The following is a 21908-nucleotide window of genomic DNA, read 5'->3' as shown; positions in this document are numbered from 1 at the left end:
AAAAAAAACACACACACAAAAAAAAACAGGTTTGATTGATTCTCCAGTTCTTTGTATTCGAGAGTTGCCAAGTGTTTACAGACTAGTAGTTCAAGGGTCAATGCTTTTTTTTTTTTTTTTTTTGTTTGAAGAGAACAGAAACACCCCGACCGGGTTATTTTAGTGGCCTATTAGACGTTTTTTTTTTTTTTTTAACTGTTGAGGTTCTCGTTCTCTCGCTGGATCGTAGATTCTGTTTGATATTAGTAGACGAGACGGCCAAGTCTCGTCTCTTAGGTGCAAAACGTGCAATTTACAACGGCTCCGTCTGTGGTTACCGGGAGCCTTGTGTCCGGCTGCAGGTTGGTTTTCACTTCCACCTTCGTCTCGTCAACATCTGCAGTTTTATTCAGCCTAATACGTCTTAATAAGGGATTAATTGAGTAGGAATGATAATTATATTTTCCTTTGGCTTTTGCACTTAGTGGAGAGGCGCGAAGGGAAAATTGAAAAATACTGTTACGTGTTGCAGAACAGGAGATTAGGAGTAATATATTTGTTTTTAGGCCAAGATTGTTCTATTAGCTTGTTTTGAGGAGAAAACTATAAAGTTCTTTATAATCTCATTATCGGGGACGTTGGTGTGTCTGAGGTCACTAAAGATTTGGGACAGTTCTCGTCATTTGTCTCGAAGAAAAAACCGACACGAAACACGATCCGTGTCGTTTGACCTCGGCCTGTAATATTTGACTAACAAGGTTACAGAAAAGCTTCAGGAAGCTGTGTGTGTGCAGGGATTATACCTGGATGTCTCTCTCTCTCTCTCTCTCTCTCTCTCTCTCTCTCTCTCTCTCTCTCTCTCTCTCTCTCTCTCTCTCTCTCTCTCTCTCTCTTCTCTCTCTCTCTCTCTCTCTCTCTCCTCTCTCTCTCTCTCCTCTCTCTCTCTCTCTCTCTCTCTCTCTCTCTCTCTCTCTCTCTCTCTCTCTCTCTCTCTCTCTCTCTCTCTCTCTCTCTCTCTCTCTCTCTCTCTCTCTCTCTCTCTCTCTCTCTCTCTCTCTCTCTCGCTGCAGTTCTAGTTTTGACATTGTCCCTTTTCTTACACTTTTTGTATGGCAACATATCATTTATTTTACTCTGGAAATAAATTATTTTTCAGGAAGAAAAAAACAAAAAAACATGATCCCTCTGGTTGTTTGACGAATTTTATTCTGGAGAGACACTTAAGCTCTGTGTTTTATTTTGTCATTGTAAAAACAAAATTCACACTTAGAAATAAGTCGCATAACTCTGAGAGAGGCCACACATCTCTGTGTCCTTCACAATAATCGAAGTTGTCTATCCCTGACATGAGGCTGTCCATCTAGCAACCAAGGCATACTAAAACATCAGAGTTTAAAATCGAGTGAAAACAACATTTTCGATGTATTCATGTAAGAGAGACATAATGTGGAGATGAAGGTATTTGCTCATTGATATGAAAGTGTTGATATGATCGCCTTTGTTAATAATTTGGTTTTACCTTTTTAAATCTGCAAACTAAAATGCAAATATCAGCATGTATTTTATGTTAAATTATTTAGTTTTTGTAAAATATTTGTCCTAAGTGTGGTGAACAAAATCAATATGTGCACTTAATAGATACTGTATGACCGGAAGAAGGGAAGTACTGAGAATCTGCACTTGAGTATAACTACTACTACGTTACTTCAACTAGAATCGGCACTCGTAGAGCGCATACCTTCGCCACCATCACGTGTTTACGGAACCCAGTTAGCGTCACGAGCATGTTAGCCATTAGCTCGTATGAGGTACCTCTCCCATCCGCTTTCTATGGGACATTTCTTATGCAGTTTTTTCAAGGGTATTCATTTGGAAATAGTTAACGTCCCAAAATCTAATCGATTGGTCCTTGGATGATGACAAGTCATCCCTGAAGATGTCTTGCAATTAGGGTGAATAGTTTTTGCGGTTGGTTACATACATACGTACATACATACAAAGAAACTAATAAATATATACATGCAGACAAAAACATAACCTTCCCCCAACTGTCGTCATTTCTCACTTACAATTGTTGTTGTTGAAAACACGTCTATACCAACAACACAAAGGAAATTTATTTTACAAAAAAAACAATTCTTAAAGAGGAAACAGAATAAAGATAATTCATTTCAAATATGACAATAAACTGACGCGTTTACGGTGTAACTTTGAGTAAAAGTACACAAAATGTACACACTTGAATAAAGGATAAAAATCAAGATTGTCATTGTAATGTTGACGCTTTTAACAGTGATGAAAGTCGGAGCGTTAAAGTAATAAAGAGGAACAGATGAGATATAAAAAAGATGCCCGGATAAAAAAAAAAAACTTTATTGGAGTGGATTATTTATTTTTTATCTGGATTTGAGTGAAACCCATGAAGCACAGTCATGAATATAAATAAGAAACACGACGGAGATACATTAGGTACTTTCAGGCCTTGAATATAAACCCAGTGCAAGCTAGAGCTGCATTTAGATTTTATTTTTTTTTTTCAAATGTGTATCTGGTACAAACCATAGTAAAACTGGATGCAGCCCCCAGCGCCAGCAGCAGAATTCTAAAGTCAGTTCATGGACAGAATAACACAGGAGGTGAGGTGTTAAGATGCGAGAGCTGGACTGATGTGGTTTTCTCTCCAGGTGAGGATCCAGCAGCAGCCTTATTGAATCCACTGCAGCTCTTTGAAAGAAGAGAAGCTGCTTCACTCTTAACATAGTCTTTAAAAAAGAAATACAGCCAAAGTCAAACATGGATTTCTGATTTATTATGATTGGAAGTGTGAGATTTGTCTGTGAAGCAACAGCTAAAATCTGAGAAATACAAGCAGGATCTTTCTTCAGAGAGCCACATTCTCAAAATGTTTCCACAGGTCACACGTTGGCTCCGAGCTGAGGAAGCGTCGCACATGCAAGCAGCCAATTAAGAGGCTGATCCAACGCTGCCCCGGCAGCCGGAGTCAAAGGTCACCACTGTCACACTGTGCACGGTTTATGTGCTCTGGATCAGAGGACCTGGAGCTGGGGAACAACTTTGTACCTGAGCTGAAGCCTTTCAGCCGCTCGAATTAGTGACAAACGTTTAGACACGTACCTTTTCTATTGTCCAGATAAAGACTTTATAATTCTGCTGGATTAGTGCATTTCCTTTTCTGGTCAGTCCACATGGGGCCAAAGTGGACGACGTCCCCCAGCTCTTATCTTATCCAGACTAGATATAATCTCTTCAACCTCGGGGCCTCGTCACAGATCGGCCTGCCAGTTTCCCCAAAGTAGCACAGTGTGACAGACTGAGTCTCCCAGCGAGTCCCTCACTCTATCACAAGGAGTGAAGCCCACCGCCCTGCAGAGAAAACTCATTTCAGCCACTTGTATCTGAAATCTCATTCTTTCAGGTGTCGGGACCCAGAATTCATGACTGGCCAGGTTTATTGTTTACTTTTCTCTCTCACTGTGACCATTTGCCCGAAGCTACAGCCGATCTCTGTTCTTACATCACCGGCGAATGAGAGCCCGAGATACTTCAAGAACTTCATCGTAGGAAGGTTCCCTCTGTTTCTGTAAGAAGACCGTAGACTCGGAGGTGCTGGCCAGTATCGCAGTGAAGCCGGAGGTCCTCGAGTCTTCAACCTTCGGCCTCCGCGCGCGGCGTCCTGCTGACCTCGGCTGTCAATGAGAATCATCAACCATAATGGATCCGACTCTGATTTACTGCTGAATATACAGAGAGCAGATAACCTGTAACGACTCCCCCGTATTCCCACAGCACCTCCCCAAAAGATTCGTTTGAGTCACACACCTAACCGATCCGAAATAAATCTGTGGCGTCATTAAGATAATACATCTCAACCTGATTCCAAACTGGATTGCTTGACTCCCGCGTCAAAACAGACACAGCTGCTTCTGCAAACGGGACACTGCGAAAACCCAGTGCGAATGCGCTGGCTTTCGTCTGTGTAGGTTGTCAGGTGGTTGTAAAGTCTAATAATAGCTCAACGACACTCTTCGGCTCCACAAAAAAAAAAAAAAGGATGTGCATGACAACAGCCGGAGCATCATCTGAGTCTGCCTCCGTCAACAATACCCCCTCGCTCCTGATGCTCGACACAACACAGGCACACGGAATGCAGCGACAGGTTTCCAGCGCGGTGGAAGTCGGGGAAAGGAAGGCAGTGGAAACAGAAGCTGCTGCTGCTGCTGCTGCTGCGTCAATTAGTCTAATGGGCGCTTCAAGGCCAACTGTTGCACAACAGCTCCAACAGGAAGAAAGAAAGAAATGAAGCTGTAAATCCTCACTGGGGTGCTTTGATTTACACCTTCCCTGTACTGAGGGTATACTGGGTGTGGTCCTGTGACTTTTACTCTGTTGCATGACATTTAGATTTCAAAGCTTGGACGTTGTTGTTGTTGTTCTTGGGTTTTTCAAATGTTGAACAGGCCTCTTGTATGTGCAGCTTCACAGATGAATTTGTCCTGAATTCTATTTGACATTATTACCTGAGGTAAACATCATCACGAGGCCTGTCATTAGGCGCTCTTCTCAGGGCTTCCAGCCGTACTTCTTCGTTTATGCAAATCAAGACATTTAACCACGCGGATGAGACGCAAACCGGGAGCTAATAAATGCACGGAATGTGCAAAGTGACAGAGTCTCGCACTCGAGATTTGTTTTGGCCGTTCCGTCTTTATTTTGCTTTTTAACAAGCAGTCACTTTTAAAAAGAAAGAAAAAAACCTTGCCTGCTCCATGTGTGATGTGCAACATCTTTGGGAATGAAGATGGAAATGATGATGGGTTCTGATCTGTCTTCCCTTAACTATGACAGGATGTAAAAAAAAACACATTTCAATTCTGTATTTTTAATTACGATGCCAGCGCTGACAACCTTCAAATGTGGCTAAACTACATTCACATGCTTTAATTACTGCTGCCAGCGCTGGGGCTGTTAAGATTAAATGAGTATATACACACATTTGCAACTTAGGAATAATTAAAAGGTTGACATATGTTTATTAAAGGACCAATGGCTGTTTGATTAGGGAGAACTGGCAAAGGAAGTGAAATGTGTCTTTGCTGTAACTCCGACTAATAAGCTGAAGAAATGGCAAGAAAGATCAAAAAATGCTCTGTCATGTTTTCAGGGATAATCAGAAGCTTTAGGGGGAGAAACATATATTCAAAGTAAAATGTAGACACGGTATAGCTGGTGGGAGTCGGTGAGATACAAAGATATATAGGGTGTATTTCTCTCCCTGAGTGCAGCACCGTCACAATTTTACACTTTAAAAGAAAAAGACCGAAAACTCAGCGAGCGAAGCAGAGGAAGCGAGAGATGATACATTCAAACTCATTTTGAAAATGATACCACAGTCCCACGTTTATCGGTTTGGAGAAGCACTCTCATCAGAAAAAAGAAATGAAGAGAAAGAAAATTGTATTACTTTCATCAAAGGCTTTCTCCCAGCGACGGGGGATAACAGAAATAGATCCACAAAAACTTAAACGCCATCAAATCTCTCCTGAAACCGTCAGTGGCGGGTTGGAATCGGTATTCACCGCGTAGCGCCGCCGTGGATCCACCTCCAGTTAAGTCGAAGGACCAACTGTGACTTTGTCAGGAATAGAAGAACCACAGTCTAGAGCTTCGAACCTCTAAGGACCAGCAGTGAAACAGCTTGTTGCTCGTGTCCCTTTTTGTTTGTTTGTTCTCGTATGTGGGCTGCCGAGAACTGAGATCTCTCTCTATATCACCTCTAATCCATCCATCCATCCATCCATCCATCCATCCATCCATCATGTGTCTATATGACAAATGCCCTTGTAGAAGTAACTGAGTCCACCAAACTGCCCCCTAAACATGGACTGAGTGCATTAGTGAGATGTGAATGGGTTAATAATAATAATAATAATAATAATAATGGCTTGGATTTATATAGCCCTTTTTTCTTGCGCGTAGAGAAACCATTACTCATTCACACCGGTCACACCGGTGGTGGTAAGCTGCATTGGAGCCACAGCTTCCCTGAGACTGCCGACAGAGGTGTGGCGGCCATTTTGCACCTACAGCCTCTCCGACCACCACCAACATTCATGCACCATCCGTACCCATTCATACGAGGTAATGTGGGTCGTCGCCCCTCGTGTGGTTAATGTGACCATAGTGCCTTGCTTGCCTCATGCACACCTCGGGGCGCTTCAGGGTCACCAAGTAACCTCACATGCCCGTTCTTCTACTGTGGGAGGAAAACCGGAAAACCTGGAATAAAACTTGCACGTGCTCGGGGGGGAACATGCAAACTCCACACAGAAAGGCCCAGCCGGGATTTGAACCCATGTCTCTGAGAGGCCAGAGAAACTAACCAGTGACTTTAAATAATGTCTCACTAAAAGTTTGGCAGGGTGAGTAAGAGCCAAGCTGGCAGGAGGTTTGTCTCCGGGTAGGGTTCAAACATGGCGGAGAGGTCAAAGGGTGGAGGCCTGAAGCATTCTGCTGTCCCTCCAGGTTGGTTGGTTGGGGGGGGGTGGATGAACCAGCTCCTGGACCAGGTTCACCCACAGTGACCCGTCACCCTGAACTGGACCAAAGTGTTTGACACCGGGACTGGAAGTCATGAGCAAGTTCTAATAAATGTGTGTTTGAAAAAGCTGTGGTTTGGGGGGGGGGGGACTACTTCCTGTGCGCCGGCTGCCCGGGACCATTTGGCGCAGACCTGCCGTCCACCTGCGCAGCGCGTGGCGCGCCGCAGTGTCTCCACCGGAGAGCCAGCTACACCTGGAGAGAAGTGAGAGGAGAAGGAGGAGGAGGGGGACAGAGAGAGGGCCCCCCCCCCCCCGCGCGCGCCTTTAAGGCTGCATGTGGTCCACGTCCCGCTGCTCCGGTGGCAGGCTCCGCTCCGGAGGTGCACGCGTTCAAAGTTTGACTGGGGAATAGAGGGAGCGAGCGGAGAGCCGGGAGCCCGTCGGGAAACGCGGGAGGGAGGAGAGCACCGGGGACCGGGGAGGGTCCGACTCCCGGCGATAAGAACAAAGGCAGAGATGACTGAGCGGATTGTCGATTAGTGAATGGAAAACAGAAGCAGGTTGAAGTCAGACTGCAGCCATGCCGCTCGTGTTCCGCACGCTGCTGTTCGGCTTTGTGACGCTGCTGGTTGTTCTTCTCATCATTGATGATATTGCAGAAGTGGAGGAAGAAACTGCGTAAGTAGCCGTGTGCGCGCGCGCGCGCGTGTGTGTGTGTGTGTGTGTCTGTGCATTTGCATTTGCATTAATGTGTGTGTGCGCACAGCCTATTGTTTCCCTGTACTGCCCTGCAGCTTCATTTCCTCTTGCAGAAGATGCAGTCTGTGAAAGTAGCGGGGAGAAGAATGAATGAGTGTTCTAATCGGATGTATTTAAACTTTGTGGTGGGATGTGCAGTGCTGAGCGGTTTGTTTCTACATTTGTAACACTAGGGTGCAGCAGCAGCAGCAGCGGCGGCAGCAGCAGCAGCAGCAGCAGCAGCAGCAGCTGCCTGTCCGGGTCTCCAAGGATTAGGCTGTTTGTCTTGCAGCAGCCTGCATGCAGGATGGGATACATTTACACTATAAGAGAGGGAGGGAGGGAGGGAGGGAAAGAGGGAGAGAGAGAGAGAGAGGGGGGGAATTAGAAAACAAAGGAAGCTTTCCTGCTTCTTATGTTTTTTTTCTTTCTCTCATTCGTTTTCAGAGCAGTGCAGTAGAAACCTTTACAAGTCTCTCACACTCAAGAGGTGCCCCTCATTGCATTTGACCTGCAAAATCTCCAAAAAGACCAGAACAAAAATCTAACCATCCCTCCTCAGGTTCTCCTCAGATGCTGTGTTACCTGGATGTGCAGAAAGAAAATGTGGGTAGAAACAAAGAACAAACCCAAAAAAAACAACCAAACCCCACTTTGTGTGTCTCTGTGAGGCTTTTTGGGGATTCTCAGATTTCCCTTTCAGCAAGAACATTTTGTTTTGAATGCAATTACCCGGCTGTGGCTCACATCGTAATGAGGTCACATTGGTTTGTGATGCGCCGTGGGAGAAGAACCAGAACCAATTCCACTTCTGCATAAATGCAGCTTAATACTATTACACCAATATGTTTTCAAGCCACCAGGACGGTTGAGACGGGCCGGCAGCAGTTTAAAGCTTCTCACTCCTTCACTGGTGCGGCTGCTGAGCGCTCGGCACAATCATACCAACGTGTCCAAGGTCACAAGAGTGTAATTGTGTGAGGCTTACAAATGTGAATGACACTTGCGCCGTGTTTACCGTGAAATGCATCTGGGCTGACGTAATGGACCCTCCTGCAAAAAGATTGCCCACTTGCCGGTGGAAAAAGAAAAGCACCTTTCAGCGTAATGGCGCTCCATTAAGGCCACATTTCTCCTCATTACATCAGCAAATGGGTCCACGGTGGATTTTTGTCTAAAAATACCTTGATGTGTGCCTTTCACCTTCGTTCTGTCTTGAGGGGAGGATGTACAGTACGCCTGCTGCTGACTTACAGGAGGAGCATTGGATTGGAGAAGCCAGGCTGTGAATCAGTGAGTGATTCATAATTCAATCTTCTTTTTCTTTTTCTTTTTTTTCCTCCCACAGAAATATTGGACATTCAAAGGAGATGAGCTCACAGCGACTCGTACCTAAACCACACAGGTTTGAAATGTTATCTTTACACACACACACACACACACTGTAGACCACCAGTAGGGACCTGAATGGTTTCTGTATAGTTTCCAGTTGCCATTGGTCACTGAATCCGTCGCAGCCTTGATAACACAGTGAGTCATTCACAGCGGTACTTTTTAAGGCAAGACGGCAGCAGCTGCTATAAATACCCGTCACTGTGGTGGTGTCCATGCGATAACGCCAACATCTGCTGCAAAGAGAATACTGAATTGAACTTCTTTATAAAAGCGGGAGCCGGGGCTACAGGCTCGCCTGAGATTGCCCCCACCCCCACCCCCCATGAGACCTCATGAGTTGGAGAAGGCGGATGAATGGATGTTACCATTTTAACAATTCGACCAGATCCAGAAATAAACGTACATATTTCTCTTTAAATTGTGAACGTCTGGCTTGTTTGTAGGTCAGGCGTCACATACGACCCGACGACGGCATAAAAAGCTTCCAGTAATGACGGCTTCTCCATCCCCCCCCCCCTCTTATTTTGAAGGAAAGATGTATATACGGATTGTCTCTATCTTAGCCAACAAGCTCAACCAGTTGAAAATTCTAAAGAAAAACTTTTACATTTGAGCAAATTGTCATTTTTAACTCGACTTCCTGCTGCAATGAATTAAAAAAAAAAAAAAAAAAACTGTAGGTGATTTGAAGTACAGGCACGGAAAAAGGCTCATCCACCATTTGAATCTCTTATTTTCTCTTTGAATTTTGTTGCATCCAATAATATAATATGACTCTGTGCGTTCTTTGCCAAGTCTGCTGAAAGCGCCGACTCCCCCTGTGCTGCAGTGTTTCTCCTCAGGTTTTATGACGCCAAAAGCCCGTCGCCCTCTCTGCAGCCTTCAGCCTTCACGTTGTCACCCTCGCACTGCGGCCTCGACGAGAATGCTACTTCGGTAGCTCCATGGTGGCGGTCCCTCACTGCTGCGTGGCTGATCTCATGTTTGCAGTGTTGTGTTTTGTCTGCCACTTTTATCGGCGGCATCCTGGAAATGAAGTGATAACGCAAGCCTGGGGCAGCCAATGGGTCTGTAAAAAGGTTTTAGGGACACACACAAAACCTATCTTAGTTCCAACGGCTGAAGCTCAGACTCTCCACATCTTAAGTGTTTCATTTTAAAACCCATTGCGTCGGCGGAAGCAAATGAAAAGCAAACAATTATGTAAGACTCCGAGAAATGGATCCGACTGTTCTCCTCTTTTCTACGTCTGCTTGGAGTCGGAGGAGTTTTAGTTTTATCAGTCATTTCCAAAACTTAAAAGGCCAAAAATAAAAACCTGAAAGATCACCTCTATGTAAAAAAAAAAAAAATACAAGTTGTTGTTTTGCATTTCAGAAAAGCTGCCCTGCCCGTGGATCCCACCACTTTGACGCCACAACGCACAGATACGGATCGTCGTCGTCCAGCCTTCAATGCATCTGCCAAACCCTCGCCTCACGCCTGGACCTTCAATAAGACCCTCTCCAACCTCATCAGGTACTTCCTGCCCTACGCCTCATCACCTCTGCCGGGCGGTATAATATGCACGTACAAACTGTATATTTTCCCCTCGTTCACAGGAAGAACATTCTGAGATTCCTCGACCCGGAGAGAGATATCTCCATTCTTAAGGGCACGCTGAAGCCGGGAGACATCGTCCACTATGTGTTCGATCGCCACAGCACCACAAACATCTCGGAGAATCTCTATCGTCTTTTGCCGACCGTGTCGCCCATGAAGAACCAGCATCACCGGCGCTGTGCCATCGTGGGGAACTCTGGGATCTTGCTGAACAGCAGCTGTGGACCCGAGATCGACTCTCATGACTTTGTGATCAGGTTGAGTTTTGTTTATTTTTTCCCCTCTTCTTTACATTTAAATGTGCACGATTTGAACAGTTTGCGTTTTATTTAGTGATTTCCAGAAGCTCCAGCCTCTCCTTGTGTTTCCTGTTCAATCTTCTATCGTTTTTGTTTGGCAAGGACTCGTTAGATGCTTTATTTGATCATTTGAGGAAACCCTACTTGGCTCGCACAGTAGATCTATGTTGGAACTGTTAATTAGCTTTTTAATAAGTTCTGACAGGTAAAAAAGACTACATTTTATACACCAAAAGTGATTTCACTTTGGAAGTTTCTTGAGCTGTAATTGCACATTAAGTTCAGCATTAGACTTATCTTACTTTTCAGGGAATATAATTCACATTGTAAAGAAGAGGAATACTTTTATTAAGGCATGAAAGTCACTCTGGAGTTCTCGGTTTGATTCAACTTTAGAGTTGGTTGCCCACACAGCTGGAAATACATTAATTGCACTTTTGAAAAAGCTGTCAGTTTTTTGTTTTTTTTTAATATCTTCAAGCCAACTGCCAGACTGAGAGCAATTAAATGCATGATTATACATGAAATTGACATTTTGAGAGGCGTTTGCGTCCAGCAGTATCGCGTTGTGCTCGACGGAGAGATAGCGGCTCTCATTTACCACAGAACTCTGTTTGTGAAGTCGGTCTGTGTTTGGGTACCAGAAGAAGAGTCGCCGAGGGGCTGACGTTTTCCCCCAAATGCATCCGTATTGCGCTCGTATTTTAACGCGAAGCTTAGCGTTCTGGTTCAACTCCTGCATTATCTGCTCGGGTATCTTTAGTGGAGGATCCCCGTGTCGTAAATCAGCGCTTTAATGTTGTCATATAAATGGAGACGGAAGCAGCTGTGTGCAGTAACACCTCATTGAGCCGACTGATCGATGGCTGAGTGGACCTTAAAATCCCGCGTGTCCTTTTTTTTTTTTTTTTCATCCGGGAATTGATTCTGTTGTCTGCATATCTTGTCTTTCCTAAGTGCTGCGATGTTATGCTGATGAGGAGAGGTCATGATTTATAGACTCCGGCAGCGTGATAATAATGCGGGGCCATGGCGGTAATGGCTGGCTGAAGGCAGAGAGCAGGAAATGTGTCATTTTGAGAAGCGGAGGAATTTGCTTTGGCACTCGCATATCAGATAGAGAGATAACGTCTCGGCTAAATATAGTTTCAGTGCCCTTCCCCTGGTTCCCACAAAGTAGGTTGACAGTTTTGGGGGAGATTTTCTGAGATACTCGATACTAATACTCGGGGGGGGGGGGGGGGGGGCAGGTAGTAGATTTTTGCAGTTCAGTGGTGTAATAACGTCTCTGAACCAGATGTTTCTTCAGCAGTAACATTAACTATTACACTGGAATGATGGAGGCCATTAAGTTGGAAAAGTAGGCAACATAGGGAGTTGAAAACTACGGATGCATTTCAAAATAATATAAATCGATGAATTCTTTGTTGCTGTATTTCAGAATCCACAGGCAATTTAAAAAAAAAAAAAAAAAAAAAAAAGCATCCTTTAAGTCTTTTACACACTTTGTCTGCTACTGTATTACACATTTATTATTTTAACTTATCTCATAATAAAAAGGAAAGAAAACTTGCGACGTAAACCCACCTGAGAACCACTGCTGTGGTTAATTTGAAACTGTGAAACTTACATATATTTAATATTTCTTCCACATAAACTAAAATGTTTCAATTTCCTTCATTTAGAAGTTTAAAAAAACCCAGAAATACTTCTTTATCAAAATATTTTATACAATTAGATGTTTTTCTTTTTTCAACCAGAGGCCACGATCAGAACAATTAATCCTCATAAATGCTTGAATGATGTGTGTAGAACTAATAAAACAATTCACATTTCATTGACAGTCTATTTTTTTTGAACTTGTATGTGACTGAGAAAGAAATATTCAGATGTTTTTGTGGCGTCGACATCATTTAAATACAGTTTTATAAACTCCAAGTAGGACTTACGCCTCAGGATGATGTCAAAAGTTGCTTTATTGTCCCCCGCATTGGTATTGGTTAATAACTGTAATCCTGACAAACAGAAACACATGGATAAACTATTCAAAACACACGAAAATCACTCCAATCCAGCAAAGTGTTGCAGCTGGTGTCGCTTCAGAGGATTGAGCCGCCTTCTAAACTGTTTCATAGAAATGGTCAAATCTCGCCATTTCTTGAATGTATGTGGAATTATTCCTGTTCATGTGAAAAGCAGCATGGAACTAAAGCTAATAAATGATTGCACTGAGATGTGGTGAAGCAAAGATAACAGGAAGAAAACTCCAAAAGCCGCTAATTAAATGAACGAAATTAACAACAACAACAACAAGCACTCCCGGTGTCTTTTCCCCCGCCTCGCTTCACAGGATAGAGACGGATGACAGTTGAGATAATTACCAGCTTTGTGTTTTCCAACATTTTCTTCAAAACGGAAGTCAATTGCACTCGGCAACATATGATCCTTTTTTTTTTTGCTGAATTTCACTTTTACTTTCCGCTCCGTTTCCCCCTTCAGCGGGGCAGAAACGGTTTGACGAGCCTGGAGGACATACAGATGGGTGATAAATTACAGAGAAAACACACAGAAGAAGGTGTTGGAATACTCCAGACTGCCAGAGCAGCTCCGCTGATGTCTGGCGTTCGATGCGTTGTGGCAGCCGGCTCCCAAAGCTTTACTGGTTCTGACCAACGGGTCGCTGTCGGGCCGCTGCAGAGCTCGATAACAGAGAGTCCTCCAGGACCGGGGTTGAGGAAAAAAACTCCGCTAGATGTGGAACATGAACTGTTGGTAAACATTTCTGCTGGACTTTGATGGATTAAACCAAAAGTTTGAATCCAGCTTGAAGAAATTCGGTGGAACTTTATTTACACAGCTCCGGTTTACAACACGGCCATTCACAAATGTTGTGAACGCTACAGAGAGGCTGGGAAGCTGCTCTAGTACATCCACCTTCACAGGGTGGGGCGGGAGGAGGGTGAAAGAGAAAAGGGATGAGACGGAGAACAACAAACAAGCTGACATTGGACAGCCATCTAATCGCCACACTGCAGGCTTGATGAGTGCGTGAGGCTCGGATGGTGGACGTCCTGCGGGGAGGCACAGAGAGGACAGACGCAGTGACATGCAGTGGTGATGTATGAATGTGTGTCGGCTGGAGATCAATTTGTCTTTGAAACAACCATTTGACAGCGACAAGATTGCATTTGTAAATTAATGATGGGGAAATAAAGCGACGGCTCAGTGACAGCCGGAGACCGGTGTCTTGCGGTTGTCCGTCTCCCCGCGCAATCCATCTTGTCCTTGTTAACACGGAATGTCTTGAAGGGGCTTCTCAAAAATTGACACGCGTGTTTATTTTGACTCGGAGATGATTTAGTTGGACCGCGTTTGCCTTTTTTGCAGAGTTTGATAACAGGGGAGCGGGACTGAGAAACACTTGAGTGCCCTCAATATTTATTCTCACCCCAGGATCTTCCATCGTAGCAGGAATCAAGGCGTTTGCTTCTCCTGGAGGGATTTCACCTCTCCTCTGAGAGACTTTGAATGTAGAATTTATGAAAATGTAATCGAGGTCAGTTGTTTTCTGGAACGCTAAACGCTCCGTTATTGTACGAAAGACTGAGAAACCTATACACTTGATTCATTCCTGTAACCGGTTCAAGGTAATGACGTCTGAGAATGAATAGAAAATGAAGTTATTTCTCAGAGGTTTCGAAAGGTGATGCAGAAGTTCTGTTTTCTCACTCTTAAGAAGGTTCGAACCCTCCCGGCTCAGGGTGGGTACTTTGCTGTCAAACCTGTGGTTGGTCACCCTAAATGACTCCACCTGTGCTTCCAGGTGTAACCTGGCGCCGGTGGAGGAGTACTCTCAGGACGTGGGCTGCCGGACCAACCTGGTGACCATGAACCCCTCGGTGGTGCAGCGGGCCTTCCTGGACCTGGTCAGCGAGGAGTGGCGGGAGCGCTTCCTGCAGCGTCTCCGGAGCCTCAGCGGCAGCGTGCTGTGGATCCCGGCCTTCATGGCCAAGGGCGGAGAGGAGCGGGTGGAGTGGGCCCTCCGGCTCATCCTGCTGCACACGGTGGACGTGCGCACCGCCTTCCCGTCGCTGCGCCTGCTCCACGCCGTCAGAGGGTAAGGGAGCCGCCCGGTAACAGCCGCTGCACCTGGCGCTGGATGTCTTGTAGGAGCACCTGCGAGCAGCGTCATCAAAAGGCTGGCGTGTGTGTGTGAGCGTGCGTGTGTGTGTGTAATCCACTCTGTCCTATTTAAACCAGCGTGCAGCGCCCGTCAGCTCTTATTTATCCCACCTGCGAAATGGCTTTCACTAAGACGGCGGTATTTTAAACACAATGCTGTTTGTTTCTGAGTGCTACTTGCTGCTGCCTCCGTCTCTTAAAGGCTCAGCTTCTGCTCATTTGCCGTCTTGCTGAGAGTTTGATTAGACAATCTACTGCGCTCTCATCTTGTGTGTTAAGGAGAAGCACAAGCGAGGCGGCAGTTCGCTTTATGCAAGAACCGGGAGCTGCTTATGACCAGACACCAAAGATATACCCACGAACCCCTCAGAAGCACAATGACGACCCACTTTGTTTGTTGTTGGCTTTATACGAATGCATGTAAATAATCATTAACGTGCTCGTCATTGTTGTATTTGGGCAGATTGGTCAGATGATGTTTTTGTATTCTAGTCATAACTGTGTTAAAGGGATTAAAGTGCTCTTCATCACGGCCGGTCCAACATTCAGCACAGATATCAGAATAATGTCTTGAAGGTTCAGTCTCACACTTCTCACACATTTCTCGGATGCTTATATTCCCAGGTTTGATATCCATGAGAACATATTTATTTCACATTTAAATAATTTATTTGGTTTATCCCTCCTTATGCTTCCCCCTGGAGCTCAACCAAAACAAGATTACTTCAGTTTGTATATGCAGCATTTGGAGGACTCTTTTCCTTGTGATGCAATAGAAGTTTTCCTTTTCTTCCTGTTCTGGCTTCATGTATGTATTTTCTTAGGCAGTGGACCACCCAGAGGAATACATATGATATGAGTTTAATGTTGTGAAGTCGTGCAGACAGCACTCGTTGTTTCTTTTGCACTGTTATTAATGACGTGTATTTCTATTGCTTTTTTTTTTACCTCCTATAAATGCAGTCTAAAACTGATACATGCCGTATTTGATTGAAAAGCACAACTACCTAAAATCAGTTGAAACGACCTGCAGGCTTCCTGGTAATGTGTTACCAGAACTGGCTTCAAGATAGAAAGAGGAAACCTGCTCCTCTGCAGCGGCTCAACATTTCCATAGATCCCCCCCCCCCCCCACAACACTCACATTCGCTGACTTTGTCTTGGCAAAAACAGCAGGATGTAATGAGCCCATGTCAAAACCGTGAGATTGCCAGGCAACCAGCGGAGAATCTGTATGGAAGCGCTGGACAGATGGACCTCATGTTGTTCATGAGGTCCATCTTCTCATCGGATTCTGCAGAGCAGAACAAAGAGGCATGTTGGTAGGATTTGTTTTTAGCTTTAATTGAGGTTGTGATGTCAACATTTCCGACGCCGCTTAAGAAGAAAATTGTCTTGTGAAGAGCCGTTAGTCTTCTGTTGAATTTCTGTGATCTGTGTTTTGTTATTTTGTTGTTTTTATTTTTTTTTATTTGTCAGCCGTGTTGTTTCGAGGCCTTCAGTAGGAGTTCTGGTGAAGCAGAGATAACAAGAAAAGCTGTTAAGCTTTGGCACTAGATTTGTTTGTAGCATTTTAAAATCACGTTCTACATATAAAAAAAAATGTTTGTGCCGATTTATTTTGAAGCTTGTCAAAGATTTGGTGTAAATATAGGAATGATGTAGGAGTTTAGTTTTTTTATTTATTTATTTATTTTTTCAGATCTGTCAAATCCAACCTCTGCTGCCTTCAGGCTTTCATAAAATCACTCTGCAGTTCTTCCTCTCTCTTCCTGCCTCCGTCATCGCAGGCAGACCCTGCCGCTCTGGATCGTTCCTGCCTCGTTAAAAGGATAACATCGGCTGCTGGTCAGCCACCAAGTGATCCCATTTTCTATGCTTCCGCTAATTCCCAGTGCTGAGGCGCAGAACGGACCACGTCAGTCCTTAAAGAGCTGTCTTTTTATAAAAGACATTCCAAATGCCTTAGAGGTGAAACGCAAGTCCTTTTTAAAGAAGAGTTTCACCCTCAACTCTGCGTTTATTTACGCTATACTCTGTAATAGCGATGCGATATGAAACAGCGCTTTATATAGTATGTATGTGGCCCCGAAATTTTAAATCAAGTTTGGGAAAAACGGTTTGTTTCTTCTGGTTGTCTGGATTCGTACGGTCTGTTGTTGCCTTTGGCCGAACTGTAAACCTGCCCAGTGTTTGTCCTGCAAGGCACACGATCTAAATAGTACGGCCTCTGCATCTTAATGCAACCTTGCACACTAACCTCTGCGGGTGTGAGAGGAGGCAGCGACGGCCTGAGGCCCGGACAATATGGGCCAGTGACTGGAAGAGACAATGTAGTTAGGGCGAGTGGACGTCTGACCATCTGTGCCCCCGAAAGCTGCTCCCCAGGGAGGCTTGATCCACGTCACTGTCGCTGGGGGTTTCACAGGTCGCCTTAAGCAGAAGGCAGCTGCGGAGACGCACACCTCGACGGGCCGCAGCTTGGTTAGAGAAAGCTGATGCAAGGAAAGAAAGCGAGTGCTCAGCAGACGCAGGAACAAGTTCCGCCTGTGAGAGTTATTGCCCTTGGAAGATGAAGAGTTGCTCAGCCGAGTGGAGGAGCGTTCACTCCAGAGTTTCTGTCACTACAGGAGTTTCTTTGTCTTGAAACTAGACAATGGGGAATTATTTTCGTTCTGTACAGATGGAATCACGCAAATGGCACTAGATTGGACCAGTTCGTCTCCAACTGAAAAAAAAGGACTTTCTTTGTGTTTAGAAAAATGGTGCTGGCTCTGAGTGTTTTCTGCAGCAATGATCCAATCTAGAAAATTTAATTTAGCCTGAAAATATAAATAGATTCCATTGGTTAAGTCGGCAGTGAAAAACACAGTGACGTTTAGATTATAATGATATAAAATGAAGAAAACACGCTTTAACCCTTTATGAGCTGGACTTGGTTTGATTTCATGACTGAAGAGTTTCTCAACGTTACTGTTTCTGACTGCACGTTGTAAATCTAGGGACTCCTGGAAGTGAATCTTGTCTGTGATTGAACGGTTCCACGGTGCAGATGTCCTGTGCGTCACCGTAATGACGAGTACATATGTGCAGGATTCTGTTTTCCCTGTTTTATGGTAGATTCTGAAGTTCCTCGACATCCTAGATGGTGAGGGAGTTTTAGTTATAAGAAGTAACGTGAATATCCAGAAAGTTTGTTTCTCCCATAAATATCTGTAGCTATCTTTTTGTCCAATGAAAAAAAATAGCCAACCTCTTGCTTCACCTGTCGAGATTTCACTCTGAAACATGTAGGGGTTTAAAAACAGAACTTCCATGTTTTTACTGTTTTGAGTTCGAGTTCATCTTCTGGATGTTTGGCTGGCGATCAAAGCTAATAGTCACTGAGGTAGTGTTCTGGAGACGTTGAATTTGTTCTTTCTTTTTGTTGTATTTCTTAAAGGGACTCCTGTGTGTGTGAGACATACTGTCATGTCCTTGTCAGCAGGACACAGATGATTCACATTTCATATGATTGGAAAATGGTGATTTTCCGCTTCACCCTCATGACTGTAATCATATTCAACACAGCTGGATTTAGTTTTGATTTTATGGCTGGAAAATTGTCACTTTTCCCAGCTTACTTAAAAGTTTTTAATAACAGTTTTCAAATATTTTATGAGTTTTTCAATGGTACGATTAAGCTCATGTTATAAATGTGCGACCCCGCTGGTGAAGCTGAGCTGTGGATGTCCTGGGGGGAAACTAATGACTGTTATATGGGAGCAAAGCTCTTATTTCACTGCGTTCTGGTAATTGGGGGTTCTGGTTATCAGAAGAACTCATACCAGACCTGCCATGGGTGACAGGACACGATATAATGGTTTTGTTATCCATCAAAAATCACTCACGAGACGGTCGACGTGTTGCTTCAGCCGTACCTCTGAAGTTCGGAAAGAACAGAAAAATATCCTGCAGGATTTCATAATCTTGATTTAGGATTGATCCTCTTTCTGAGGTTCGGCTTGATATCAATATATTCCTGCAGGACAAAAGGCTTTCCAGTCAATCTTGATTTCATCGGTTTGATTAGAAGAGAGACGTTGCATTTCTTTTTGGAATGACGTCTCGTCTCGTCTTTGTTGACAGGTACTGGCTCACCAACAACGTCCACATCAAGCGTCCCACCACGGGCCTCCTCATGTACACCATGGCCACCCGCTTCTGTGAGGAGATCCATCTCTACGGCTTTTGGCCATTCCCACTGGACCCGCAGGGAAAGCCGGTGAAATACCACTACTACGACACTCTGAAATACGAGTACACCTCCAGCTCCAGTCCTCACACGATGCCTTTGGAGTTCAGGACCTTGAGCGCGTTGCATAGACACGGCGCGCTGCGGCTCCACGCCGGGACCTGTGACACCGAACAGACGGACCCAGACGGCAATTAGCTTGAGGGGGCGATGTCGTCCTGGAAACCGACTTTCTTAACTGAGCAGTTTTCTTGTTGCTACCACTTTTGTGAAACTTGAAGTAACTTATTTTCAGTAATTGGAATGGACATTTTCTATTTTGAAGCTCCGACAGGGAGTCAGTGTTTTACCTTTTATTGAGATTTCTATGGCAACCGCTAAACCTTCCGGCGTCAGAGCTCAGCTGAGACTTTTTGGTTTTCTGAACCCGAGGCTACAAGTGTGAAGCAAACAAACACAAGCACATCGTTTGTGTGAGGGGGGGGACAAAAAAGAAAAGAAGTTATTACTACAATTTAACATTTCAGCTGTATTTTCATGAGGCATAATGACACCATACTCACTCAAATAGGAGTTGTTTGCTGGATCTTATTTACTTTATTTGTTAATTGAGGTTTAGATCAACACTTCAGACAGATCGCACATCTGAGCCAATCTGAAGAGACGAGGACCAGGTTGTTTAATTCTCTGAAGAACGTCGTCACATTCCCCCATGAGAGCTGCTCCTAACTGGGGCAAGTCTTATAGTTGAACTGGACTGATCCACTGTCTCACAGATGCTCCGTTAGGTTCTAGTCCAGTGAATATTAGCGATCAAATACTTTTAACACCACGTTGCTCCATTCATTCGATGGACCAATATAGTTTTTCTGCATAGTCATGAGGAGAGATGACCTTTTTTTGGAATAGAAATGAATGGCCTGTCTTGAGTAAACATGCGCATTTATTTTAGAAATGCTCATTAGCAACATTTATCTTTGAACATGGGTGTTGGGCTACTTTTAATGAGTATAGGGAAATTTAAATGATAACACTGCACTGATTCAATTCCAGAGCCCAACAGTCGCTGCATAATGCGTCTTTCAGTGTAGAGCTGCATCTCAAATAAATAGAACACAGTAGAAAAGTAAAATTACCCCAAAATGTATTTTTGAAAAAAGTAAAAAAATTCTTTATAGTTTACTTGCAATAGACATAGAGTGAAACATTTCAGGCCTTATTTGTTTTTATTGTTTTTACTTTTAGCTTTAGAGTTATGAACATTAAAAATCAGTGCCCCCCCCAAAAAAATTGCAAAAACATTTGATCTTGTGAAAAAAAAATTGTTTTAAAACTGAGATTCAAGTTTTGAGATGAGTGTGCAATTAATGACTAAACAATTCACTTTTCAACGACAATGTAATTGTTTGAGGTGTGCCTGGAGATGGAAACCAGAGAGGACGAGTAAAATAGAAGCAATATAAAAAATAAAAAAAAAACATATTTTTTTTCTCCAAACTTAGTAATGGGACTGTGTTGGTCCCAGTTTATGATATAATAGGGCTTTAGTAGAGATGTATGGCAGCATGTTCATGGCATGTAGAGCAGCTGAATAAACGGCTCCTGTTAGTCACCGTTTGAGCCACAAGATGGAAGCACTTAATAATCAGGGAGGCTGACGATTGAAGCAAAAACACACCTAACGTTTCTTTTTCAAAGCAGATGTACTTGACAAGGCGCTCCTGAAGGGGCTGATGTGACGTGCTGTGCTACCTGCGATAACACTTCCCCTGATAGTCCCTCACTTGGTCTCACAAGCGAAATCTGAAAAGGGTGACGTGAACGCCAGCGTGGTGGGTTCGGTTTCCTCGGGAGTCAAATGAAGGCGCGCAACCATGTTAGATTGTATTTGGAGGCTGTGAGCACAAGGGAGGAGTGTCGCAGCTGTGCACATATGAATGTTTACTTAGACTTGGTCACACTAGTAAAGTCACTTTGTAAACTGTCCTCCGAGAGCGTCGGCTGCTTCTTCGTCGTGAGGTCAGACAGTAGTCTTCCGGTGAGAGTAGGGAGAGCTTCGCTTATTGTCATGAATGTATTTTCTTCCAGATGTTGTAAATGATAGGCCCCAATATTGAGCTTTAAAGGGATTTCTCACCACGTTTCTGGTGCTTGCAGAACACTGAGGAGGGAAGCGGTGGGAACATGGATGCCTTAAGTCACTTTGTGTTACTTTTGGGTGAAGTCTTAAAAAGAATTGTAGCTGCTGCTATGTTGTGCCTATAAACAATGGATTTTACTATTTCGAAATGAACCGTTTCACTCCCCGAGAAATAAAGTTGTTCCAGTTTGAGCAAAGATTCATGTAAAAGACTAGTCTTTGGTGGCGTCTCTGCAAAAACATAGTTCCATGACATAGCCATGTGCAAAGCTTTCACTCTGATCTAATGTCAAATTTACTTATTCCTCTTATTGGCTTGAAATCTATTCTGCGGCAGAGGAAAACGACCTCCAACATCCTTCCATTTGCCACACCCCTTTATCCAACTCAGCTGATCCCAGCAGATGATGGCCAGAGGCAGATTATCCCCTGGATGATTCCACAGCAAACACAGAAAGACAAGACAATCAAACATACTCACTCTACGGACAATTTCGACTCGCTGGTTTCGCTTCAAAAGAATGTTTTCAAACTGTGTGTGGAGACCTGAGTGGTAAAACCCATGCATGCAAAGAGAGAACATGCAGACCACCGTGGCAGTGGCAACCACTGTGCAAAAACACATTGCGCTTATGAAGAACTACCTTCAGAAGCACGGGTGGTAAAAACCCTGTTATTAACACAATCCAGTTTGTGTGGGTTTAATTGAAAAAGATAAAAGCATCTGAACCAGATTACATCCCCAAGAGACCTGCTTAATTCCCCAGGATGTATTGAAA

General features: G+C 44.1%; 1 protein-coding gene across 1 annotated transcript; it reads left to right on the top strand.

Annotated features, from left to right (window-relative positions):
* Positions 1-7119: 7119 nt before the first annotated feature.
* Positions 7120-21323, top strand: st8sia2 (ST8 alpha-N-acetyl-neuraminide alpha-2,8-sialyltransferase 2; the record flags this gene model as incomplete). Its single annotated transcript, XM_080475541.1, has 6 exons — positions 7120-7217; positions 8626-8682; positions 10050-10190; positions 10274-10531; positions 14397-14690; positions 18884-21323. 6 exons carry the CDS (start codon positions 7120-7122, stop codon positions 19185-19187), a joined length of 1152 nt encoding a protein of 383 aa, XP_080331667.1. The 3' UTR covers positions 19188-21323.
* Positions 21324-21908: the final 585 nt, after the last annotated feature.

The sequence above is a fragment of the Lipophrys pholis genome (genome assembly GCF_963383615.2).
Source record: "Lipophrys pholis genome assembly, chromosome: 11".
NCBI classification, from domain to species: domain Eukaryota; kingdom Metazoa; phylum Chordata; class Actinopteri; order Blenniiformes; family Blenniidae; genus Lipophrys; species Lipophrys pholis.
The sequence above is the reverse complement of the archived record's forward strand: the minus strand, read 5'-3'. Positions and strand labels throughout refer to the sequence as shown.